This window comes from Pelodiscus sinensis, chromosome 27, assembly GCF_049634645.1.
Source record: "Pelodiscus sinensis isolate JC-2024 chromosome 27, ASM4963464v1, whole genome shotgun sequence".
In the NCBI taxonomy this organism is placed as follows: domain Eukaryota; kingdom Metazoa; phylum Chordata; order Testudines; family Trionychidae; genus Pelodiscus; species Pelodiscus sinensis.
Window position 1 is genome coordinate 6,621,227 of NC_134737.1, and position 26,601 is coordinate 6,647,827.

General features: G+C 55.3%; 1 protein-coding gene across 2 annotated transcripts in view; it reads left to right on the forward strand.

Annotated features, from left to right (window-relative positions):
* SLC41A1 (solute carrier family 41 member 1) overlaps window positions 1-26,601 on the forward strand; it is a 36,641-nt gene that overhangs the window by 2,468 nt on the left and 7,572 nt on the right. The window contains exons 2-9 of one of the 2 annotated variants that reach the window (XM_075909924.1): window positions 144-297; window positions 757-1,563; window positions 13,867-13,974; window positions 21,691-21,762; window positions 21,964-22,108; window positions 22,193-22,339; window positions 24,294-24,441; window positions 26,037-26,116. In XM_075909924.1, coding sequence (XP_075766039.1) covers window positions 1,180-1,563; window positions 13,867-13,974; window positions 21,691-21,762; window positions 21,964-22,108; window positions 22,193-22,339; window positions 24,294-24,441; window positions 26,037-26,116 — 1,084 coding nt within the window. In that variant the 5' untranslated portion in view covers window positions 144-297; window positions 757-1,179. Of the gene's footprint in view, window positions 1-143; window positions 1,564-13,866; window positions 13,975-21,690; window positions 21,763-21,963; window positions 22,109-22,192; window positions 22,340-24,293; window positions 24,442-26,036; window positions 26,117-26,601 lie in introns of both variants that reach the window. The other variant, XM_075909923.1, reaches the window with a different exon arrangement.

Sequence of the window (26,601 nt, forward strand, 5' to 3'; positions counted from 1 at the left end):
AGCCCTGCAGAATAGTGCTGGAAATAGTGAAGTCATTGAAGGCCGGTGGGAGGGAAGGGGTGCTGAATAAATGAGCCATTGTGCTGACCGGGGAAAGGTTCAATAAAAATATTTATATCCCTTGTTTCTCTCCTGTTTTAAAGGTGAAAGAGCGCAGCAGCCCCTGGAGTGTGGGTGTGTGCCAAGCAGTCCCTCCAGGCCAGCATCTCTTCTAGCACTAGATATGCTCTCCAAGTAACCCTATCTGGGAACTTCCCGTTCCTGTAGTCAAGAGCCCTCCTTGCCACGTGTTGTAAGGTAAGAGATTCCCTTACACAGACAGACGGAGGGCACTTTCTGCTGCAGTTGGTGCTCACTGTGGACCTCGCTGTATTGCGGAAAGCACAGAAAAGAGACTCTACAGCATGAAAAGGCTGGTGCCAGACAACAACCAAAACGCCTCTGAGCCGTGGATCACCCTGTGAAAGCCGGGTGTGAGGGAAGAAGAAAGCAAATCGGTAGCTCTGAAGAAGAGAGTTCATCCGAGGGGGTGTTTTATTTTTAAACTCTGATTCTCCCTGTTCCTTGCCTGGAGAAGTAATTAAATTGGAATGGCCCAGGGAGCCAAAATCAAGGGAGCTTTGTTTACTCTTTTTAAAAGATAGAACTTAAATTCCCCCCCAAGAACTTTTTTTTTCTTTTATAAAATCCTGCTTTATTACACCCAGGTTTGAAAGACTCTTGGACTTTATGTTTTCCTTTGCTTCCCCATAAAAGTAACTGAGCACAAGTCCAGTTTGCTGGAGCAAGGGCTAAGTGGGAGAAACACCAGCTGTCGGAAGATGACGCACTAAGGCGGCAAGAACGAAAGAAGAGAATCTGGGAGACGGTGTGAGTGCTTCTAGGGCTCCTTCATCTGGAAGCAGGAGAACTAGAGCCAGCGTGTTGGATCTGGAATTGCCTCCTGTTTCTCTGCCGGCTTGGTGGTTGGTGTCTCCCGTGTCTGGATTGTGCTTGATGGGGATCTCTGCTGCGGGATCTGCCTCTGCAGTTGAGGGCTGGAGCGCAAGAGCCAAGGAGGTGGCATCTAGATGCAGGAAGGGGCACTGGCTTAAGCCCCTTGCAGAAGGTCTTTTCTGGGACAGCTGCCAGCTGTAGTCCCACCGCTTTGAGGGTCGGGGGAGACATCTGCCCTTCAGAATGTCCTCCAAGCTGGAGCACAAGGAGGCTCACCAGACCAATGGGGTGGTGCTGCCCATCGTGGCTGTGCCGGTGGACTGCCTTGCCAGTCCTGACCTGCAGCAACTTGTGAAGCCCTCGGAGTTCTTGGAGCCCGACGGGGAAGGGGTGGAGGTGGTGGTGCTGGAATCCCGGGCCAACGCCAAAGGGGTGCGAGAAGAGGATGCCCTGTTGGAAAATGGCAGCCAGAGCAACGAGAGCGATGACACCAGCACAGATCAGGGCCCTGTGCCTGCCTCCCCTTTCAAGGAGACATCCTTCTCCATCGGGCTGCAGGTCCTCTTCCCTTTCCTGCTGGCCGGGTTTGGGACGGTTGCTGCGGGGATGGTGCTGGACATAGTACAGGTGAGCATCACACCTGCTGCTGTTTGGGGACACTGCGTGGCGTGGGCTAGAATCGAGCCAGGGGACCAATCGTGTGACTCGGAGCCCAAGGCGGGGTGACGCCAATGCTGGGATGATGGCATGTCATGGCGGGTGGGTGACTTGCATGTCATGAGGCATTGCTCTCCCGGTCCTCTGCAGAGTACTCGACCCAGCTTCGTGGGCTGGGGGCATGGTCAAAGGAATGGCGTACGAGGGCCTGCCCCTCCTCAAGGGCAAGAGTTCACTGGCGAAACAGGGTGGGGGAAGCTTTCTGTGACGCACGTTTCTGTGACTCCATGGTTAGGGTATTAGCCTCGGCCCTGGCAGAATCTTCACCACCTAGGGCTAGAACAATATTTCTCCTTCCCACCCTCCCCCCAGTTCACTACAGACCAGTCTTTAAAGCAATATATGCACCTCCTTTCGAAGCAGCGACTGGCTGCTTTGGGGCAGCTGAACGACATGGACTCCTGGTCTCATCTGGTGCGGCAATTCCCCTAGCTTTCCTGCAATGTTGATTTAAAAAAAAAAATACCCCACCCCTTAGAAATGTTTCTAGTCACAAGTTTCAAGCCCCTGCTGTCTCTGAAGCTCTAAATCGGGGGGGAGGGGGGCTGTCCCACAGAAAAATCAGTCGGGGGGCCACACACAAGAAGCAAAAAAAAAAAAAAAAAAACCCTACCCCTCACTGATATGGCCCCTAATTGAGAAGCAGAAAGACCATTCCCCTCACCCCAGAGCCTAGGGGGGCCCAGGCGAGCAGATTTTGTGTGCTTCAGCGGTGCAGTCAGGAGGCTGAAGTGCCAGCACAGATTCCCTAATACTGGGAGCGGTGCGGGGAGAGGGGCGAGTCCTGAACTTCAGGGGCTGGATCCAGGCAAGCTGAGGGCTGCATCCGGCCTGCAGGGCGTAGTTTCCTCACCCCTGTTCTAAGTAAAGCTAGGGATGTGAAGGACTAGTCAACTAGTCACTTCCCCCTTTGCTGCCTCTATCAGAAAGAGGCAGCCAAGTGGGGGAAGAAGAAAGGGTACTTCAAAGCAGCAGTGCCACGTGGCGCCTGGGATCAGCAGGAGACTCCCTCGCTGACTCGGGGCTCCGTGTCGCTGTGCTGCTTTGAAACGCCGCAGGGAGCCCGGCATCAGGCTGCATGTGGCATTTCAAAGCAGCAGCACTATGTGGAGCCCAGCATCAGCAGGAATCCCCAACTGATCCCAGGCTCCACGGGGGGCTTTCACCCGATCAACTAATGGAATAGTTGATGCAAAAATGCATTGACTATTTGAGTCCATTAGTCGATAGTTTACATCCTTAAGGAACCTTCAGCTTAATTTAAAGTCCTGCTCTAATGACAGTGAGGGGGAGTCACGTGGCAGGGAGCAGAGGTGGGAACCTTACAGCAGCTCACTGGCTTGGTAGCCCTCTCCTAGCAAATCAAACTCCATCGTTCTTCAGCAACCTGGCAGCTGGACGTGTTACTATGCAGTGAGTGCTGCCAACTCCTCCAGTGCTCTCTTTAGCCTTGGTATTAAATGATAGCGCTAAAGGCCATGGGAGGAAAACCCCCGGCTGTCCGTGTTCTTGACTCGCTCTCCTGCAAGACCTGGGGTTAATGGGCAGTGCCTTTGTTCTCATGAGCAGGCTGCTCCCAGTGCAGGGAGGGTTCCTCATCCCTTGTGCATGGCCATTCAGGGACCATTGGGGAATAGGGGGTGTTAAAGACTAGTTGACTATGCAATAAGCAAATGCTTATCGGATAGTCGACTACTTGCTTCTCCCCCCACCCCCTTGCTGCCCCTATTAGATAGAGGCAGCAAGGTCAGGAAGAAGAAAGGGGTACGTTAAAGCAGCAGTGCAGCACGAAGCCCGGGGTCAGCTGCTCCATGCAGTGCTGTCCCTTTGAAATGCCGCTACCAGCGTTGCGAAAGGGCAGCGCCACCCTATCAACTAATCGAATAGTTGATGCAAAAATGCATTGATTATTTGATTAGTCAGTTACACAATACTTAACATCCTTATCGGGGGGGCACGTTTCTTCCCTGCTAGGTGCATTGGTCTTGGCACAGTGAGCGCTAGTGGGGTGGGCTAGCTCTGTCTTGCCCCGTTGGGATGTTGCTGCTGCTAACACAGGAGTGTGCTGAGGTTTGCCATTTATCGGGGGAGCCCGCTCTGCCATCAGAGAGGCCCCTACCCCTTTGTGCTCCTGGAGGGCAGGGTTCGCTTCTAACCAGTGTGGAAAGCCTGCAGCATTGGTACCATAGGAAGCCATTGGCTCAGCCCTTCTGCCTACAGAGGGGTTGTCTGCTCTCCCTAGGGAACGGGGGTAGGCTGAGCAGGGAGGGTCATGTTGCTCTGGGGGTGGGTGCCTCTATTGGTTTGCTGAGCCTGTTCTGTCGGTTGTGATGTGTGCACCGTGGCTGGCTGTAGCTCAGTGAATGAATCCACCAGGCCTGTTGTTAGAGGCTAAGGTACTACCGTAATTGACCTGATGAATGGTATGTACCTGGTGGCCCTAGATCAGTGGTTCCCAATGCGGTGTCTGCGGGCGCCATGGTGCCCGCCCGGCCATTTCTGTGTGCCCGCCGAGTGATCGGGGCTGCCCCGCCCCCGGGCGCGCAGCACATAGTCGGTGCCGGCCCAGGTGCACAGCACGTGGGCAGTCCCGCCCCTGAGTGAGAGGTGCGAGGGCTGTGCTGGCCCTGGGCTTGCAGCGTATGGGCAGTGCCTACCCGGGCGCGTGGCATAGGGGCGGCGCCAGCCCCGAGTACACAGTACATGGGCAGCCCTGCCACCAGGCGCGCAGCGCATGGGTGCTGCCGGCTCCTGGGCGCGAGGCACAGGCGCTAGCTCTGGGCATGCAGTGCATGGGCCATGGTGGCTCTGCCCCCGGGCGCACAGGCCATGGGCTGTTCCGGCCCTGGGAGCGCGGCGTATGGGTGGTGCCAGCTCCGGGCACGCAGCGTATGGATGGCCACACCCCCAGGCACGTGCGTGGCCCTGCTCCTGGGCACATGTGTGGCCCTGCCCCCAGGCGCCCAGCAGCCCCAAAAGGTTGGGGACCACTGCCCTAGATATTAGGGATGTAACAGTATAACCGTTTAAACAGTTAACCAATAAGCTTGGGCTCATCAGTTACTGTGAATGGCTACATGCAGGCTCCCGGCTCCGCTCCTGGGGAGCTGGCTGCCATTTTGCACAGCAGGTTCTATCTCAGAGGCAGCAGCACAGGGCAACAGCTGGGTCCCTGGGAGCGGGTCTGGAAGCCAGCTTAAAAGCCAGCTGCTGGCGTGCACCAGCTCCCAGGGAGTTGGCTGCCACCCCACACTGCTACCTCTGATACAGAACCTGCCACGTGGGGTGGCAGCCAGCTTCGCAGAAGTGGGGCAGCAGGCAGGAGCCAGGGCACACTGGGAGCTGGCTTAAAAGCCGCCTCTCAGGGAGCCAACTGCCACCCCGCACTGCAGGTTTAGCAGTATTAAAATTTTATACTGCAGATCCCGTAGCGCAGCCAGCTGGCCAGTTCTTCTCCCGGGGAGCCAGCTGTGCTGCGGGTTCTGCAGTATAAGATTTATACTGCAGATCCCACGGCGGGTAACCGTGGACATGTTCAGCAGCTACATGGTTACCTGATTAACCGCTTTTTAACTTCCCTACTAGATCTAGCGTGTCAAGTATGCTGGAGAATAGGAGAAATATATAAGAACTAACCCATAGAACCCTGCAAATCTGCAGGTATCCTCTTTATTTCTGCAGGTAGCCACATCCAGAGATACAGATATCTGCGGCTCATTTATGCAGATTCAAATTGTGTATCTCGAACCCTGCACGTTTGCAGATATCCGCCTTATATCTGCGGAGCATTTCTGCAGATGCAGACACCGGTTTTGTGTCCATGCGGGGCTGTACTAATCCGCATTCTGTTGGAACATAGATTTTTTTGGGAGCTGATTTGTAACAATCTGCCCAGGCAATTAGGTTTCCTCTTTGCTTGTAACATAATCTAAGCACAGCTTGACTCTACCAGCTGGGATTGGGCTGGAGAAGGGGCGTGAAGACAGGTGGGGGGAGAGAGCGCGAGCTAGGATGAACATCACATGTTTACTCTCCTTGATGATTGTCCAGCCCATAGAAGGTTATGCAAGATGTGGAAGGAGACCATAGCCTCTTGCACATGCCTGACATTTACAAGACCTGTATGTGACATGGAATTGCCTTTTCACCTGCATATGTGTGTCACCCTGAATTTTACGGTCAAATGACTCAAAGCCAAGGGGTGTTGATGCCACATGTAACCAGGGAAAACGTGGTTTCAAGTATTTATGGAGATCTGGGGACTGATTTCTGGGCTTGGTTTTGTGTAGAGATGAGGGGGCTCAGCCCCTTGAAGGGGGGCTCACCCTTCAGGGGTGTTGTGGGGGTCATGGCATTGGGACAGACAGCATCATATGCCAAGTGTCTCGACTCAGGTGCTCGTTGGTATAACTTGTGTTTTTCCCTTCGCTCCTTTGAAGCAATCCCTAACCATCCTGCTGCTGGAACCAGGTTCTGAATGAGGCGCCCCTGCGCCTTGTTTGGAACAGTGTTGTTCTGAAACTCCCAAATATGGGCACTCAAAACACATGGCAGAGTTTTGTTGCAGCTGTTGTCCTTGAAGTCACTAGCCCTGTGCACAGGCACCAGTCTGGTCTTACTCAGCAAGACTGGTAAAAGCTCCCTTTTGCCAGCTGGACGGCTTTGGATGGCATGTGCTAGCTCCTGAACTTTCCAAGTATAACCCGTGACCTTAAAATGTGGTTGCTGCTGGAAGTGTGTGTGACTTCCAAAATAAAATTAAAAAAAATAATCTTGAGATGGTTCCATATTTATTCTCAATAACTACACATTCGGACTCCGGGTACTCCTACTTTCTAACTCCTAGGGTTGCCAATACGTCCTGTGGGCTGACAATGAAGCAATTTCCTCCTTGTGTTTTCTGTGACTGATCACTCATAATACTCTCTGCTAAGGGAGCTTCACCAACAGTGTGGCGCATGAAGCCAAATAGTCCCTGTCATGTATTTTTGGCTCTCCTCACTACCAGGAATTTACAAGCTTGATATAGTCAAACTTTCAAAAGCATCTGGGTTCCAAAGAGTCTCTTTAAAATGAGACTGAGCTGTTAATGGCGTTGAAGAACATATAGTTTGCTGGTTTTCATTGAAACTTGGGTTCTGAAGTGCCTAAGTCCTGTTTGCCAAAGGGACTTAGGTTCTTGTGCATCTGAAAAATCTTACCCAATGTGAGACGTGAAAGTGTAATCGTTTAAATCAGGCGTGGGCAATAATTTTTTGCTGGGGCCACTTTGAAAATTTCTGCAGTGGCCCCAGGTTGCCCCGGAAGGGGCAAGGCCGGGATACTTTCCGGTTTCTCACCCTCAGACTATGATTGGTCTAGGGGTGGGGGGATCACCTTGGCCTGCCTGCCCCCTTTTCCCCTAGGTGCCTATGCCCCTGTCTGGGAGGAGACTTCCCATGCTTCCCCACCCTCAGGCCAATGAGAGCCTGCGGGCGGGGGAGTGTGCAAAGTTTCCTCCGCTCTGGCCCTGCCCTGTGCTGCACTTAAAAGCACCACACACTCCTCCCGGAGCGGGAGGAGGTTTTGCATTGCTCCCCTGTCCTCAGGCCAATTAGGGTCTGGGGGCGCGGGAGCGTGCAACATCTTCTCTCGCCCTGTCAGGAGCGTGCAGCACTTCTAAGCGCCGCACGCTCTTCCCAGGACACGGCTGGGACACAGGAAACTTTGCACGCTCCTTCAGCCCGATTAGCCTGGGGGCGAGGGAGCGGCAGGGCCTCCACGGGCCGGATCCACCTGCTCGGTGGGCCAGATCCGCCGGAGGCCCTTTTGCCCACCCCTAGTTTGAATGGTTAACTGGACTCATTGGTTAACATGCATGAATAAATGCCGTCCCCACCCACCCACCTCCATGCTGCTGCTTCTGATGCAGCGGCAACAGTGCAGAGCAGCTGCTGGGAGCTGCCTATAACTATGTAACTGATGAAATTTTCAGTGGTTACATGATTCCTTAATGAAACACATTCTGACATTTCTAACCCAAAGTTCAGTGCTTGATTTTGACTTGAAAACTTGCAGTGACTTGAGAGGTCCTGGGGTTTGCGAAATTTCTTTGACATTCCTAACTGATGCAGCGAGCCCGGAGGGGACAGGGCTTAGCTCCGGAAACTCTTGGCACAAATGAAGCCCTGCCCAAGTTTCATGTCTTTAGATCGGTGAGCAGAGAGCTGAAACTTCCCCCGTCGATTAGGTCTTCATGCGTGGTGCGAGATCCCCCCCCTTCAGCCTTAGAAAGCCGTTCTCCTCGGGCTGAAAAGGTAGGGAATTTGAACAGCTCTGTCCGTGACATGCGTCTCTCTTGAAGTTTTGTGCACTTAAGCAGGGAGGTTGGCATTATCCCTCAAAGGCCAGTTCATTGGGCACCTTCCCTTGCAGCAAGCTTTGTGCCCCCCAGGAGCCATGCACCCATCAGGGCAGATGCAAATCTGCCCCTGCATTGGGCTTGTATAACACCTTACATTAAGCACATTGGCCTGGGGCCTACTCTTTGCAGCCGCAAGCTGCTGAGGCAGGTGAAAAGTCTTGTTTTCCTCCTTGGAGATGGTTTTTCCCCCCCTTCCTTCTAGGAACATCTCTGACTTGGTCCAGCCTCTGCCCTGCGGAGGGCATGTCCTGCAGCTGGTTCTGGTTACAAATTAGAGCCACTTTCCTGGCACTGCACACTGTGCAGGCTGTTAAAGGTCAATGTACAATGGCAGGGCATGTGGACTTCCCACTGGAATGTGCCCAGTGGCCAAGGCAGGGCTCTTGTTTAATTAATACCGAGGGCCTGCTAGGTACAGACTGACCCTCTGTGTCCCTCGTGCTCTCCCAGGCTAGTGCGCGTGTTGCCACAGGTGCTGGCTTGGCTGTGGTAGAAGAGGGAGGCCCCCACACTGTCCCGGAGCAGCCGTCCCATTGGCTCGGCTGAGGCCCAGCCGAAATAATAAATAGCTGAACTCTTTCTCCAAAGGTGCGGCATGCTTGCAGCTCCCAATGCCTGGCAGGTGGCCTGCAGAACTGAGTCCGTGGGGGGGTTGCAGGAGCTCGGCAGCTCTGAAATCCAGACCCAACGCACATCTCTGTGGGATCCTAGATGGGGCGGTGACAGCGTGTAAACTGCTCACAGAGGAGCCTGTGCAGTGCTGGAGGAGGCGGGGAACAGGCGGGAGCCCATGGTCCCAGGGAGCCGGCTGTTAAACCGGCTACCCCTGAGCACCTGCTCCCAGGGAGCCACCTGCCCTCGCTTTGTAGCAGAGGCCACAACGCAGGGTGGCAGGCAGGAGCAGGTGTGCGTGAGGAACCAGCTTTTAAGCTAGCTCCTCGTGCATAACAGCTCCTGCGGCGCTGCCTCCCCCCCTCCTCCCCGCCGCTGTGTAAACATGTAACCACTGAACCTTTCAGCCAGCTCACCGAAATAAACACCTTTTAACATGGCTAATCCCGGAGTGCTTGGTCAAGCGTCAATCAACGGATGGTTCCACAGGCGTGTGTGTGAAACGGCCATCAGAAGGTGGAAGGTTTGGGACTGGAACCCAGGTGTGCTGAGTCTGCGACTACTAGACCATGTTGCCTCTCTCAGGAGCCTTTCATCAGCGTGTGAAATGCCCACAAGTCAAAGTGTGTCCGTAGGTGTTTTTCTTAAGCCCTTCCGACGGTCCGCTCTGGCCTGATGAACACAAGCCATGGAACCGTGTCTGGTGATTCCTCCTCCCACTCTGGCTTGTGTTCGATCGTGCGTGCGTCACGTCTTCCCGAGCAGCCCCCGTGGCACCCGACTCCTCGGCGTGTGTGTGGGAGCTGTAGTGACCCACGTGGAGTATGCGCGTGTGCCCATGGGCAGTGCCCGCTCAGAGCTGGCAGTGCCGGAACTGCGACGTATTCCACGGCAAGTCTACAAATAGTCATTCGGGGAAGCAGCAGAGCTCAGGAGCCTCCTACCCACGACTTTGAAGGAGGCCTGGCAAGCCCAGAGGCCAGCAAAATGTCAGAGGGCGTGGCTGTGCCTCTTCCCTGCCTCCTTAGGCACTGAGATATGGCCCCCTCTGCCGTGGATGCTCAGGCTGCTCCAACACACTGACTGAGCTCCTTCTGGCGTCCCCCACAGGAGCTGGAAGGACTCTGCTCAGGTTGGTGAAGGGGAGCCGAAAGCTGGAGTCTTGTCCCAACTCTGTCGTGGAGTTGCTGGTTCAGGGGGGTCTGCACGCAACTCGTTTGCATCTGCCAACTGGGGCAAACCCTTGCCTGCCTCCCAGGCTACGTCTAGATTACATCCCTCTGTCGGCAGAGGGATGTGAGTGAAGCACTTCAAAAGAGCAAATGAAGCTGGGATTTAAATATCTCGCGCTCCATTTGCGTAATCACGTCATGGCGCTCTTTCGAAAGAGCGCCATGTCGAAATTGAAACCGCAGTCTAGTCTTTGGGTGCGCTTTTTCGAAAGATCCTGTAAACCTCAGGACTGCGGTTTCAATTTAGACATAGCGTTTTTTCGAAAGAGCACCGTGATGTGATTATGCAAATGACGTGCGGGATATTTTAAATCCCGACTTCATTTGCATTTTCGAAGTGCTTCACTTACATCCCTCTGACGACAGGGATGTAGTCTAGATGTAGCCCCAGGGACACTGGATGATGCTCCTAAGCAGCACAGGCACGTTGGGAAAATCCCACTCAACTGAGTGGGAGGCCCCAAGTTTTAGGCCCCAAGTGCTACCAGATTCCTCCACATCTGTTGCGGGTTCTCGCATGGCCCTGTAGTGTCTGAGCACTGCTGGCTTTAGCAACCCCTGTGAGGCAGGGAAGTCATGTCTCCGTTGGCAACTGAGGTGCCGCGAGATGAGGCCCATGTCTACACTATGAGATGAGGCTAAATCCATTATGGTCGCTTTGTGGTCACCTGATTTTGCAAAGTCGAAGGTCCATGTCCCCACTGCGGGGAAGAATTCAATGTCCCCTGAAGTAGCATGTCCCCATTAGAGAACCTGCCATCCACTTTTAGAGTGAGACGCTGTGGGTAGCCATCCCGCAGTGCCTGTGCCACTGTGCGTTCTGGGCTATGCTCCCGGTGCATGCTTGGACCACAACTGTGCAGCGGCTGGTTCTGGGTTCATGTCATCAGTGTCTCATAATGCACTCGTCTCTTCCCTCCTGCCTTGCTTGAGATCGACGGGAAATAGTATTTTGGGGCCCTTTTTGGCTGGTTGCCCGCGCAGATGCCGTAGTAGCACGAGCATGGATCTTGTTTTGCATCAAACCATTGCGATGTTGACATCTACCTTAGTGTGCCTAATGGTGCTGTATGTTGAGAGCTTATGCCCGTCACGCCGCCTGTGAGTTGCACTCGGTCACTCTGGAAGTCTATGGCTGAGCAGGGCACTAAATCTGGCTTACATCCCAAGCTACTGCTCTAACCACTGGACAGTCCTTCCTCTCAGAAAATTCGTGTCCCTAGTGGCTTCCTCTGTGATTCTGGGAAGGACAGCAACAAGGCTGGATCAATGAGTGGCTGAGACAGGCCCATGTCTGGTCATAATTGCACCTCCGGGGTTTGCAGGGGGGTTAGGTGAGGCCTTTGCTTCTGGTTTGGCCCCAAAAGCCCCCTGACTGTTCTTAAAAAATGCAGCCTCTTAGAAATGCTGTCACGGTGTTTCCTTAATTCCATTGGAAGCAGTTCCTCTCAAAGCACCACTCTCCTGCTGTGCAGTGAATCCATCTTCCCCGGCACCCGTGGCCCCAACGCTGAAGGGGAAGGGTGCAGAAAAGGGAAAAACGAATCCAATGATTGGAATCCCTCCCCCCCCGGTGAAAGCGCAGGTAGAGACCTGTCTGTTTGCAGCAAGCTGTAGGCGTGCGCTGTTGCTTGCAGTTGCAAGGACTGCTCCTCTGGCCAGCTGTTGGGGTCTGTGCCAGTCTAGAGCTGCCTTAATGGCAGGGCAGGTGTGGGAGATCTAAACGCTCATCGCGGAGGAGGCCTTTGTGGGTATCATGAGAGCAGCAGGGGCTGTGGTTTCCAGTACGTTAATTTTGGGAACATCCTGTGGCAGCATGGAATTGCTGGTGTGGTCGCAGCTCTAAAAGCCTTGCCCGGCCTCTATTGTTCCTAATTAGCATTCCCGTAGCACCAGGCAGCCCTAGTTATGGCAGGGTGTGTTTGTCCCATTCCTGCCCCAAGGAACATGCAGCCTAGACCGGGGGTGGGCAATAAAATGGCTGCAGTTCACTAGGGTTAGCCCTTGGTAGGTCGCTGCTGCTATATTTACTTGCACCCCTGTGGTACAGGTAATCGTGGCTCCCATTGGCCAGGAACAGCGATCTGTGGCCACGGGCTAAACCTAACAGACCAGAACCAGCCCACGAGTTGGTATTTGCCCACCCCCGACCTGGATATTACATTGGAGACAACCGGTCGGTACAGTGAGGTAGGAGAGCACCAGACGCAAGGAGACCGCTTTCCGTTCAGACGTAGTGTTGACCCAGGCGCAGGGCTGGAGTTCCTCCCTCTGCGATCAGCGTGTGGCACCTCAGGAGGGGGACGCGAGTCCTGTCTGTGTCCTGTTTGTGGTGGGCAACTCGCGGCCTTCCCTGTAGCATTGCCTAAGGGAAGCTGCGTAACGGCCGTATTGTGGGGAAGGCAGATGGGGTCTACTCAGAGCTTTTCGCTCAGTGAGTCTGAAAGGAAAGCATTGGTCACATAACCCTTGAGGGTTTTCTAGCCTTCAGCTTTTCAGCTGTGGGCTCGGTGGTTTTTTCCCCATCCGGCCTTAGGAAGCCAGCTGCTCTGCTGTTGAGCTCTTAACCCTGCAATTACTCTTCATCTCTTTCCTGAGCAGCCCAAGGTTGTTCGCGCTGTCTCGAGCGCAAGGAAACTGTCTTGGCTGCGGAGGCGGAGGAGGCAGCAGCGTGTCTCCTAGCAATGCAGGTTCCAGAGCAAGGGAGAAGAGAGGCGCCCTCCCTGAACAGCATAAATCAGGCCTCCTGCTGGGGCTGAAGCCAAGAGCATGTGATGCTGCTGTGCTCTGGGGTTGGCGGAGGAGGAAAGCGGTGGAAATGTTTGCAGTGTAATGTCTGTGTTTGCACCCCACACGCTAAGGGGATGGTCTTCCAGGAGGCACTGGATTGGGACCACCGTTCCCTCTAATTTTTTCTATCCATGTGCAGAATACATTTTGTTCTGTGCACCGAAGCATGTGCAGATGTGCACCACCAGTAAAAACACGTGCTGTGCCAGCTGCCGGGCAGCACCTGAATCTTCATTGGGAAACTGCCCAAGTGCTCAGCGTACAGGGAACAGTGATTGGGACCAAATGCTCTGCAAAGCATTTCCAGTGACTGCCCAGCACTGGATCGGTCTGTGCCTCAGTTTCCCTGTTGGTCAAACATCTTGTGTGTTTACAGCCTGAGCTTTCCAAGGCAGGGAGCCTCTCTTGTGAGATGTGTGTGTATACAGCCCTGGCTGCCATCTCAGCTGGGGCCTACAGAGGCACCTGTCTAACCAATGGAAACCCAGAATCACGCTGCAGCATGCGAGAGAGGGTTTGTTCTGGCTTCCCGGGCCACACGGAGTCAAAACAGCCAACGGCGTAAATGATTAAATTCGCTCCTCCGCAAAGGGCTAGCACAGGCAGGCTTCTCCTGTCTCCGGCTCTGTAACCGGTCTGTGTCCTTTCAGGGCCTATGGGCCTTAGTGGTGTGACACCGGATCAGCTGGAGAGCAGGCTCTTCCCATTGTGCTTCCCTTGCAGAGCTCAAATCCTGATCCTGCCCTGCAGTGGGAGGCAGAGGGAGACCCCCATCACTGCAGTGGGAGAAGAGCTCTCCGGCGTGGTCGGCTTTCCTAAGAGCTTGGTGGGGCCATAGTCTTGAACTGGGGAAGGACCAGGGCTGCACCTGGGAGGTAGAGACACTGCATTTGAGCCTGAGGAATTACAGTTCCTCCCAGTTCCATGTTACACTGGCCATAGGTGTGCTTCTGAAGGAAGGAGAGCTGGACATCAGCCCCCCCACCCCCCACAGTCTGGCTGGTCTAGTATTGTCATGTCTCATAAGCCAAGGTGTGGAGCTGGAACCCAGCGGGCCAGGTGCTGTCCAAAGAGAACAAAAAGACCATCCTTGCCCCCAAAGAGCTCAGTCGGCAGCTGTCACCTTGTACTGTGTGTTTACATAGCCCGTTATGCAGGAACTCTCTTGTCTTGCAGCACTGGGACGTGTTCAAATATGTGACTGAAGTATTTATCCTGGTTCCTGCGCTGCTGGGACTGAAGGGGAACCTGGAGATGACACTGGCATCTCGTCTTTCTACAGCTGTGAGTATCCTGCAAGGGAAATTCTGTGTCTGTGTATGGGAGGGGTAAGAAGAGGGCTACTGTGGGCAGGAGGGGCTGCCTGTTAGCCCCTGCCTGTGGACTTCTTTGCACTCTGACTCGGGAGTGGTTTAATCGCTGATGGATTTGCTGAGATGCAGACGCATCATTAAGCAGTCTCAGGGCTCCTAGAGTTTCCTCTCTCTATCCCATGCTGTGCCAGCTCTCCCAGGCCGGTGCCAGCTGGTTCCTTTGGTTTGCCCTCCGAGGTCTGGAGCTTGCTGTGCTCCTCGGGGAGTTTTCGGGTGCGAGTGTCCCTGGTGGCCGGATGAGTGTTCCTCTGTCCCATCTAGCTCCTGATAGAGGGTCTCCTCTTCGTGATTCCCTCCCGACAGAGCAGTCGAGCCGTTCCCTCGCTGCCTGCCTCTTTCTCTCTCCCTGAACGATCTTCGCAGGGGTGCAGCATCCAGGATACCAGCTCAGATGGTTATTGCACCTACCCCGCTTGGATTGGTGAGGGCTGAGAGAAGGAGCCCCTTTGTGGGGAGGGGCGGGTGGAAGAGAATAACCTGATGTCAGGCTCATGAACAGGGGGCCTTGGGGATCAAGTCAGGTGAGCAGCTGGCAGGAGAGATGCCTGTCCCCATTGCGGGCAGCTGCACCTATATTTGCCCTCAGTGGCCCAGCAAGGGCATGCCCTGGGTGTCGCTGTGCATCACTCTCCCTTCTGTGGTCTCTTCAACCTGAAGAGTTCCCTGCCTTCACCATGTTACTGCCAGCACCAGGTGAGCGGCTTGCCCATGGCTCTCAGCCTAGAGCCTGTGGGCCAGTTGTAGCCCATGTGACACCCTGAGGGCTGTATAGGTTCTATTGTAGTGTTTCTTAAACTTTTTAAGACCGAGGAAAACCAAACAATTTTTTTTTATGAGGAACACCAAGGATTTTTTGTTGCATGCAAAAAAAAAAAAAAAAAAAAAGTCAGGTGGCGGGGGAAAGGCCGGGGGGGACGTTTTTGAGGGGGGCGGGAAAAAGGGTTGGGGAGAAGTTATTGAACAAAAAAACCCAAAAGGTCGCCTGGCCCTTTAAGGGCAGCCATTTTGAATTCTGTTTTCCGCGGCATATCTCTAACTGCTTCGCGGCACACCGGTGTGCCACGGAACGCAGTTTAAGAAACACTGTTCTATTGGGTGTGGTCCACCATAGTAAATAGGTTGAGAACCATTGGAAGCAGACACCAGCCCAGAGATGAATACCCGAGTAGCTGACCATAGGGTCCTACCCTGCTCTTTCTCTGCAAGCTTATTTATTCACAGGGTAAAAACACGACCAAGAAAACCTCCTAAAGACGATAAAAGAACTTACACGCAGGCTAATAAGCTTCCTTGCGACTCCCCCCAACTCTGACATGGGCTCTGCCCGTTAAACCCCACAGAGGGTCTCTTCTTTGGCCGCAGGTTCGTAACAGGCTCGGCTCAGCACGAGCATGCTCATGTGAGGTTTAATTCTTCTTTTCTACGGTTCAGGGGTCTTTGAGCTGGAGTTTTCTAGGAGTAGGTAGTCAGTAGACAGTGGGTTTTTCTCCCCAGGGCATAGTTTAAAAAGGCTTCTCTAGTACTGCCCGTGAAGCCCACTTCACACACAGGGACCCAAACCTTTTACAGTGTCTAACATTTCTCCTGGTTCCCATTCATCCGTCTCCTGGACGAGTTGCGTGCACTCCTACAATAGCACACAAACCACTGCTCTTTAGTGTGACAGACCCATCCCAGAGGCACTTAATTCGTTAAGGGGTGTCCAGAATATTGCAGGAAATTGCTCTCTGTCCACTTGGGCAGGAGCTTGGCAGTTCAGTAGCGGGGCTGAATATGAAAGACTGTGTCAGATCCCCTTCTTTTCAGCTGTCCCCTGCCTAGCATGCTGCTCTGCCTGGAAGCATCCCTGGCTCCAGAACGGGGGTGAGCATGTGTAGCTGGGAGAGTTTGATTCTTCAGGAAACTGAAGCCAGAAAGGTCCCAGCAATAGGATGGGCCAAGGCTGCCGTGCTTGGAGAGACGCATGCTGCAGAGGCAAGGATGGAGGCAAGCTCTCCTGTCCAGGGGAATCCTGCTGAGAGCCCTAGCATCCTGGTTGAAAGCCTCCGGAAGTCAATAGAAGGGCAAGAGTGGGCATTGCCAATGTGAGTGTCCCGGGATGAGCCATTGAGCAGTGGACTGAGATGGAGGCAGGGGCTCCAGACGGCAAAGACAGGCCTCGGCCGAGCTCCCTAATTCCACGGTAGCCCGGTTACGACGGGGCTGCTTCTCGTCAGCCGTCTGGCACCCGTGCGATGTTCTGTCCCTGCAGCTGAGCGGCGCAGTAGGCCCAGAATGCTTTCCTGTTACGGGTTGGAAATTCTCCTCCCTTTCCATAACGCGCATTCTTCCAGGCCGTGCTCACAGGGAACGGCTGGCTGTTTGTGCCTCACCGCACAGCCCACAATGGGCCCACAGCTGTGATTCTCAAAGCACAACGGTGCCAGCTGCTCCCTCTTCACTCTTCCCACCCATAGAATTAACACAGTCAGAGGTGCAGCTTTCTCAGCAAACAGCCCGGACTTGCTCGTCAGGGTACAGGAGTGCAGGAAACTGCTCAGAAATGGCTGAGCTGGTCCAGGATGATTTGGGGGGAGGGGAGGGGCAAGGCCTGGATGGGAACTATTGCAGCGCTGTCGGAGTGGATGAAAGCAGGGGGCACCGGTAGCAGAAAGCAGGGGGAGAGTTGTGCATGTCTCGGCCTCTGCCCATCAACACCTGCTGCTCCCCTGCCTCCCTGCTCTGCGTCTCCCATATCCCCAGCTGTACCCTGAAGCCGGCAGGCCACATTCATGGCTGATCTTTGTAGGCAGAAGCAGCTCTCAAACGATCCTTGGCTGTGTCTTCTGCTGTTGGTGCTGCAGCCCCTCTCCTGCTCTGTGCCGCCGCTGCATTGCCACGCGGATCTTTTCCAGGCCCCCGCGAGCTCAATGGCCGGGGACTGGGTGTCTGGTTGGCAGAGAGGTGTGTGGAGTCCTCTCCAGCCCCCACCTCCCAATCAGGGCTCCCGTGCCCAGCATCAGGGCGGGTAGCGGGAAAGAGGCTCCATGTGCATTGCAGGTTGGACCTCACTAGTCCCGAGCCATGGAGTTTGCCGGACCAAGGGAGATAAATGCTCCCTGCTGTCCCACTCCCGGACTCCGCTCTCTGGGGCTCCCTGCCTGGCTGCTGCCACTGGGGTTCCCCAGCCCTGGGCCGCCCGGCTTCTGCCAGTCCTGCCTCGCCCAGGGGTCTCCTGTAGGGATGTGAGCAACTAGTTGACTATCTGGTAAGCATAAGCTTATCGGACAGTCGACTAGTGTTGCGACTAGTCGCTTCCCCCACCTTGCTCCCTCGATCAGAGAGAGGCAGAAAGGGGGGCGGGGAGCAGGAGCCAGTGCTGGGGGGAGCTGGCTTAAAAACTGGTTCCCCCCAGCACTGTCTCCGCAACGCAGGGGCGGTAGAGCCACAGTGGGAAACGCCGCGAGCGGGGACTGAAGCAGCCTCTGCTCCTGCTGGTTCTGCTGCAGTTCTGCTTTTGAAATATACAAGAGCCCCAGTAGGGCTCTTGTACATTTCAAAAGCAGAAGCCCTGCAGGGGGCCAGCAGGGACTGCCCCACCGGCAGGAACCTCACTGGGCCTTTTGTACATTTCAAAACCTCGGGTGCTCCCTGCGGGGCTTCCACTCTTGAACCGGAGCTACAGTTCAAAGACGGAGGCGCCCTTATCAACTAATCGAATAGTCGATGGAAATCCCATCGACTGTTCAATTAGTTCATTAATCTAAATTTAACACCCCTGGTTTCCTGGGTTCCTCAGCCAGGGCGCCCGCCACACCAGCTTCACTGGTGCCAGGGATTTCCTAGCTGGGGCTGGGTCTCTCCAGTCCCCTCCTGGCCCTGCTGATGGGGGAGCTCCCCAACAGCTGCTGGCCCAATTGGGGCTTCCCAGCCCCCGCATTCTCCTAGCTGGCTTCCATTCCCAGCTTCCGCTGCTGTTTGATCTGGCAATATCCGTGACCCTGCCAGACCACAGACATTGCTGGACCAGAGAGTCCCAGATTTGGGAGGTTCCACCTGTAGTTTGTGGCTGAGCTTATGTGCAGTGAAGCAGAGGGGGCATCCTGCCACTACCCCCGCTGCCTAGAACCGTTCCCATTGCTCCTTGAATCGAGCCTCTGCCACGCTTGGCCTTGCTCCCCTCGCTCCTAAGAAGCCAGCAGAGAGCTGGCCAGGGATGATGTGCCAAGTACTGGCTGGCACACCGCGCCTGCTGCCGAAGCCCAGCTCCAGTCTGTGTCTCCAGCTGACGGGGGAACAAGCTTTCCCCCTCGTGCTGGAGGGGAGCAGAAGAAACTGCAGTTCTGCCAGAGGCGAAGGCTAAGTGGGAAGAAGCTCATGTCTGTGCAGGCCGGACTTTGTTTGCTCTTTCGCTTGGGGAAACCAGTCTCCTTGGTTTCTCCTTATTGTTGGGTGCGTGGAAGGGACATAGGGCCTTGTGGGGGGAGGACGAGGAGTGAGCCATTTCCTCAGCTGGCTGGCGTGGCTAAGCGTGCAGCCCCACAGAGACAGAATGGCACCTCGTCTTCCAGCCCCATCCTTCCTGGCTGTGGTACTGGCCAAGGACTGGCGGGGAGTTGCAGCTAGCCAGGCTGTGCAGAGGGTGGCTGGAATGCCAGACTTTCCCATCTCACAGCAGGGGCCCGAGGCTCAGCAAGAGCAATGACCCGGCCAGCTGCCTCCCTCTCACGAGGGTTGTAAAATCCCATTGACTTGGTTAAACGGGCTGAGCTGGAGAGGCCTCCCCACCACAGGCAGTGACTGCTCCGGAATCTGCCGTGGGTCCCGTGGGGCTGGAGCAGCCCCCCGCTCATAGTGGGTGGAGAGTTGCCCTGTCTGGCTAACTAGAGCCAGAAAGCATCACCCGCTGATGAGGGTTACTGATTAACCCCGTTAACCTTTCCCCTCCCTACCTCTGAGGCTCTGGGTCGCCTTGTGCTGCCTGCTGACGTGCCATGGCCTTAATCTGACCAGCGTGGAGAAATCAGCTTGGCTCCCGGCCCATAACGAGATTGGTTATCGTAGGGTGCAGGGGTCACATGCTGCCTCCAACTTAAACTCCCTTCCTTCTGACTGCCCAGGGTCCTTCTGCATACACATGTGAAGGGACCAGCTGACCCATCTGGCTTACTTTTCCGTCCCCCTCTTGCTCTGGTCTGTCCTAGACATAGGAAGCTGTGTGGAGGGGCAGCACAGACCTGTCCTCCAAGAACTAGCTTAGGCCGAGGTGGCTGTGCTGTCTCTGCGGGACGACAGCTGGGCCTGGCTTCCATAGGCCATAGGTTTCTCCCCAACCGGTTCCTTTCACAACAAAGTAAGTCTACACTGCACGGCTATTTCGGGGTACCGGAAGCATCCCGAAATAGATACCCCGCATCGACACAAGCCGCCCGTTACTTTGAAATATTTTTCGAAATAATAGGAGCGCTCTTTCGGCATCCCCATAACCCTCGTTCCACGCGGGATAAGAGATGTCTCAAAATAGCACGTTTTTTCGAAATTTGGCGCTGAGTAGATGCCCCAAATCTCAAAATAAGCTATTTCAAAATAGATTTGAAGTAAAATACGCAATTTGCGCTATGCAAAAAGCATATCATATTTCGGGTTGAGGGTGCTGTGTGAACACACCCTTAGGACGCAAAACTTTCCTGTATTAGTGGATTAAAATCTGGTTGCATCTGACTACAGCCAGGTTCTGTTAATCCTGACCTGATGGCAGGAATTGAAGATCCAGCTTCATACTGAACTAAAATACCCACAGTGTATGTCCTGAATGCCCTGTAAGTCATTTCTTTCCCCTTGGTGAACTGGCCGGATGGCAGACGTTTCTGAGGCTGCCCCTTAAATCTAGACTCCCTTAGTGTCTGAAGACTTATTTTCAGGCATGGCTGCTTTTCCTACCTCATGCCATGTGCCCTCGTAACCTGAGGCCTGGGACTAGAATTGAAATAAGACACAGATTCCTTAGACACGGTCGGTCAAATTCCCCGTGACGCCTTGCGCAAGGAGAGGGGTGTCACCCGTGAGTTGTGGCCACATTCTGAGGCGGGCAGCTATTCTGTTTTACGAAACGGACCCAGCCAACTGGGCCGGCCGCCTTTTTTTTTTTTCCCCTTCTTGTCCTGAACAGTTACAAGTTGCCATGCTCCCCCCCAGAAATGGCTGCATGTCAGGAGTGGACAGAGTGCTTTGTTGGAGCCTCTGGTTTGGAAGGGGCTTTGGAAATGTACCAGGAGGGAGCAGTCGGGGAAGCATGCTGATGGGACGTCCTGCTGCTTGACCTTGATTTCTCTCTGGCACAGAAACGAGAGGGACGGAAACTCCCGACACATCCGTGCTAGCTGTTAATGGCCTCGTGCTCTGGGGAACCCTTTACTCGCTGCTGCTGGCTCCGCATAGGCTCGAGCCAGGGGCTAGCAGGCAAGATGCCTGGGGTCTATTTCTGACACTCAGTCGCTCTGACCTTTGTCTTGTTGCTTCCCCTCTCCGTGCATCAGTTTCTATTATTAAAATTAGACCCAGCGCTCCTTCCTCTATCTCCCTGGGGGGTGCTGTGATGTGTAATGTCTCCCACTGGCCTAACCGCTCTGAGAGGGGCCGCGCCGGTTGCTACGGGAGGACGGCAGGGCCTCCTACAGTCGCTCTGCAGCTGTGGCAAGTGTTCAGCAAAGTTGCCTGCCGCCAGATTACAGCGACGGTCCGTCCCTTCTGCTTAAACTGATCCGCGCTTTGGCAGCCCCTCTGGTGCCAGCACAACCCCTCGTGCTGTGGCTGCTTCCCGCCCCTCATCAGGCTTCCCCGGGGCATTGGCTTTGTTTACGCAAAAGAAAAACTCGCCTTGCCCTCCTCCTGGCCTTCCTTCTTATCAGCGCCCAGCCCGCGTTCTGATAGAGTGACCCAGGACAGCGTGACCCAGGATCGGCCGGGAGTCGTGGGATGAGGCGCTCCATTGGGAAATGATTGGCACTGTCTCGTTTCCCCACGCCAGCGCGGGCAGAGGGGGAAACGGAGGAGGTCCTGCTGCCATCCCAGGTTCGCTGGCAAAGCCTCTGCCAAGTGCTCTGGAGTCCAGAGTCTGCCTGTATGGCAGGCGTGTTAACCCTGCTTGTGCAGCTCCAACGGAGGCAATTGAGGGGACTGGAGTGTGGTTTGGGGCTTAGAAACTGAGCGTCCTTGCCACCCTGCCCTGTGCTCGGAGCAGTAAGCCCACATAAGGGCACATTTTCTCCTCCTTCGCTGCTCTGGAAGGCCTGGGGTGCAGGCTTCTCTTCTGTGTGCAGGAATTGAGGCCCTTGGGAACCCCAAAAGCGATACAGGAAGCCCTCTTAACTCATGCAACACTCTTCCCCTCTCAGCTGCGGGGGGGGGGGGGGAGGCGGGAGGGGAGCGGCCATCTTGCTAGGACCCACATCCCACTGCTGGAGCCATGGGGAAGGCCCCAGGAGGGGGGAGCCTTCACAAATGGCGACTTCTCGGTTTTTCTTGGATTGAGCCTCCATGGGGCACGGGCCTTGCAGGAGTTGGTCCCTCAGCCCTCGACAAATATACAGCCACCACGGACACGTTGACTCAATGCGGGGCTCAGTTTTTCCTTGGTCTCTTCTTCCAGGTTAATATTGGGCAAATGGACACCCCCAAGGAGCTCTGGCGGATGATCACGGGGAACATGGCTCTGATTCAGGTAAGCTGTGTGGGAAATGGGCATAGCTGGGGGGCGTGGCAGTGATTGGGTGGAAGGAGGGTTTAAATACTGACCCGGAATGTCCAATGGAGAAGCCTCGGGTGCCGTAATTAACCCTTTCCCCTACCAGCCAATCTGGGACTGGTTTCTCTCCCTTCCCAACCTGTGTCCGGTTTAACCCCTCCCATGCATGTTTGCTAGGTTCAAGCAACAGTGGTTGGCTTCCTCGCTTCGATGGCTGCTGTGATATTTGGCTGGATCCCAGACGGGCACTTCAGCCTGGACCACGCTATCCTGCTGTGCGCCAGCAGCGTCGCCACGGCCTTCATAGCGTCGCTTGTGCTGGGTAAGACGGTACCCCTCTGGCCACGCCCGCTCAATCTGAGCCGCCGGGCCCTCAGGCTGACGCTGCTTTTTCTTCTGGGCCTAGGAATGATCATGATCGGCGTCATCATCGGCTCCAGGAGGATGGGGATCAACCCAGATAACGTGGCCACCCCCATTGCCGCCAGCTTGGGGGACCTGATCACCTTGGCGCTGCTTTCGGGGATTAGCCGGGGCCTCTACCTAGAGCTGGGTGAGACACATAAGCAATGCTGCCCTTTCCTTGCGCCTGGCCTCTATTCTAGCTGTTCATGGGGAATTGTATAATGTCTCATCGTGAGCCCGCCTCACTCAGGCATATTCACAGTAACAGGAGGGAGAGAAGAGAAATATCTTGAATCTTTGTAGGCCACGCAGGGACAGAGAGACTTGGGGGTGCATGGGGTGCACCTTCCCTGTCAGGCTAGGGGTGGTTTTTGTCAAGTGCCAGAAGCTAGGAAGCACGGTCAGTGTCAGGCTTGGGGGAGCCGTGGGAATCTGGACCTAAGTGAGGGTCCCTCGCAGCGCTCCCGCTACATTGTTTTTTATGTCCCATGTGCAGAATGAATTTTGTCGTGTGCACTGGTGTGGAAATGTGCGACACGGCCCCTTCAAATTGGTGCACATAACAAAATTCGTTCTGCACGTGGGCGATCTGTGGCAGGGTTTGGAATATGGGGTGGGTGGGTAATTTGGGTGCAGAAAGGGGGCTCAAGGCTGGGGCCAAGGGATTTGCAGTTGAGGAGATTGGACAGGGGTGCAGGGTCTGGGCAGGAGTTAGGGTGCAAGGGGGCTCAGGGTTGGGGTGTGGGGTCTAGAAGGGAGCTTGGTTGGTAGAGTGAGCTCAGAGCTGGGGTAGGGGATTGGGTTGTTGGGTGCTTACCTGGGGCAGCTCCTGTTTGGTGGGGGTGGGAACAGTTATCTCTGTGCCACCCCCTGCAGCTCCCATTGGCTGGGAATCGTGGCCAATGGGAGCTGCAGTGAGCAGCTCCTGGTGATGCGGCTCCAGCTGGGGGGAAAGGAACAGCAGCAAATGGAGCCAGCTCCCCTGCAGCAATGGCTGGCCCAGAACACAGGAGTACAGCCCCTAATGCCCCTTGGTAATCCCGCCCTGCTGCGAGGGCCAGAGGAGCATGCTTCTCCCCCAGCCATGGCAGCTCCTGACCCCCTGTGCCTCTCCCCTGGCTGTGAAGCTGAGAGAGCCTTGATCCCTACTAGGCAGGGGTGAAGGTAACTTAAGTTTCTTACAGGTACTGTCGTGTTGCGCCCCCGGGGGGAGGACTCAGGGCAGGGGGCTGGAGGGGGATGATATGACAGTACCTCTAGGTGTAGGAGTCCAGCTTGGGGGTACAAGGAGGGTCTCAGGGCAAGGGTGTGGGGGGTGCAGACATTAGGGCAGAGAGTGGGGGGCTCAGAGCGGGGGGATATGGGTGGGCAGGAGTCAGGGCTGAGGTTGGGAGAGGGGGATGAGGAAGGGCACCAGGCAGGGGGTTGCCCGGGGCGGGGGCAGAGGAAGAACACAGCAGGCTGTGCACTGTTCCTCACTCGCTACTCAGAGGAAGCAGGAAAAGCAACAGGGACCCCACCTGTGCAATTGCAGCCCCCTGAAATGGTGGCAGGATGCACTAGAGGCCGGGACAGTCGAGGGGGGGAGGGTGCAGCTAGCTATCCAGCCTCTCTAACTTGCCTGGCTGCCTGCTGCTGAGCCGGGAGCTAGGCTTGGAGTGCCTTGCTCTGGCCGGCTTCTTACCAGAACGCCACCGTGGGGCACGCTGGATTACTTGCCCCTCTGCTAGGAGCAGAGCTGTGGCCGCCTTTTTGGTTAGGACACGTTTCCAGGGAGAGGGAGGGCGTGGCTGCTAGCTTTCAGCCACCAGGGAAAGGCTGAAGGGGGTGAGGGGCTGGAAACTGGGAAGCCGGCTTTTCTTGAAGGCACCTCCGCCACAATACAGGCTGACCCGGGGAAGGCAGCCTGGGCGATAGCGTAACCCCCAAAGGTGGGGGGCCACATCTGGCTTCCGCAGACTCTCTCTGGCTCCCAGGGGAGCTTGTCGTCCCGGATGTCAGAGGGGAACTGGGACCCGGTCTGCTGCCCAGCGCTGCTTGCGCGTTGCAATCCCATCGCGTCCTGCTGGGAGGGCTCGTGAACCCGCTGCCTCTCTTTTCAGAGGACAAACCGTACGTGAACCCTTTGGTGTGCGTCTTCTTCGTCGCCCTGCTGCCGCTCTGGTTCATCGTTGCCAAGAGGAACCCTGTGACCCGAGAGGTGCTGTACTCCGGCTGGGAGCCCGTCATCATTGCCATGGCTACTAGCAGGTAGGAAGGCACGAAACGACTGTCCAACTAGGACGGGACCCCCCCCCCCCGGCTCCCCTGCAGGTGCCCACCCACTGTGCATAAGCATGGGAGGTGGTGGAACCCAACCCCTTCAAATTTTCAAGTTCAGATCTACAGCCAGTAATAGAGCAACTATAGCGCATCCCTCCAGCACATGTGGGCTGATTCTGCTCTTGGGGGGTGCTCCTCTGGGACGGAGAGCAGCATTTCCCCTGCTGTCGCTCCAACAGACTTTACCATGCACCCAACGGCTATCTCCGCCCTACCACAGAGCTCCCAAGGAACTGTCTGTCTGCTGTCATCTTAGTGGCTAAGGGTCCCACCTGGATCAGGGCCTTACCAGGCGGGGCACTCGACACGTCCCGCCCCCTTCTCCGGAGGGATGCGACAGCCAGCACATAGGCCGCCCTGATGGAAGGCAGGATAAGGGACGCCCTGAAGTTAAGGAGGTGGGGGCCTTACCAGGCTGGCCACTTGACAAACCCTCAGCGAGACCGTCCCTGTCCCATAGAGTGGGAGGAAAGCAGTATTGTTAGCCCTGTCCCGTAAGTGGAGACCTGAAACACAGAGGCTGCATGATGATGGGGCTCCTGCCAACTCTGTCTCGGGGCGTCGCCATGTTAGTCTGTAACTTCAAAAGCAACGAGGAGTCCTGTGGCAGCTTGGAGACGATCGGAAACGTGTCGTGTCATGAGCTTTCGTGGGCAAAACCCACTTGTGCCTGCGAAAGCTCGTGATGCTATCTATATTTGTTAGTCTCTGAGGTGCCCCTGGATTGCTCACTGGTTTTAGGCTAGTCTCTCTTTTCCATCAATGTTCTGTATTATGCACCAGCTTTGAGACCCCCAGGGTCCATCTGCAACTGCTGCCATCGCATAAAAGCGGCATCTAGCTGCCTGTGTAGTGTGCACTGCAGCAGCAACCCGCTGCACCAAGCGTGGCCATTGCTTCTCGTGCCGTCTGTCATGGAGCGTGGGGGAGTCACCGGGCCCTGCACCCCCATCCACAGCCAGATGTGACTCTCAGCCAGCAAGTCGAACAGGTTTATTCATTGACAGGGACACAGCGTAGCACAGACGTGTCATGACAGGAACCAGGAGCCGTCCGTGCAATCCATCTTGGGGAGAGCAGAGCCCAGAGCCAGCCCCCCCAGGCCAGCTAGGTCCCTTCTCCCTAAGCCAGCCCAAAACACTCAACTCACACCAACTCATAGCAACTGGTCTCAGCCCTCTAGGCAGTCCCGCCTACTCCTCCATCTTGCTTCCTGGGCCCAAGGTGTTCTCTGCTGTCACCTGGTCCTCAGGAGAGGAGAGACTGACATACTTCCACAGTGAGTTGTGCCCAGCCTTCCCCTCCTCAGCCAGACAGTGTTGCAGTGCCCAGGGAAACTGAGGCACAGACACAGAGTTACTCCAGAACAGCACAGGACAGTAGAATCACATACAACACAACTAAGCAAGCAGAGTGAATACAGTCCTCGCTACCTCACATCCTCGTCCGTCCGTGGGAGTCTTTGGATCTTCTCATGGCCCTTTTCTCTTGGGCATCAGCTTCTTCAATATCTTCCCTTGCAGCGTTGGAGGGTTAATCTTGGATAAAACGGTGTCGGATCCAAACTTTGCCGGGATGGCCGTCTTTACGCCGGTGATTAACGGTGAGTTGGCTTCTGCTCTGCCAGCGAACCGCCCCGCAGTGCCTGCCAGAGTGGGTGAAATCTTCAAAAGCGCCCAAGTCCCTTTTTCAAAAGTGATTTAGGCGCCTCCATCAGTAGATACCATTGGGATTTTGGCTCCTAGGCTTGAGACTATGTTAAATGAACATGTGATCTGCCTTTGGATTGATACTTCAGTAAAGATGGGCCTATGCGTTTAAGAATATTTTATCCTTTTCATGCCCCTTCCCTGTTTCTTGAGCATGGGTCTGAAACTTCTGGTCCTTCAAGCTCCTTTGCTAGTAGCGCTGTGGGTCTTCTCATGCTAATGATGCTGTGACTCTCTTGGGCATGTGGCAGTGAGTTCCACAGGTTATGCGCTGTTGTAAAACAAAATCCTTAGCCATTTTAAACATACTGCAGCAGCTGGCCTGCTGGGCTTGCGTCCCACACCTTGCGCTTCAACGAGGCTCCACGATAGTGCAGTT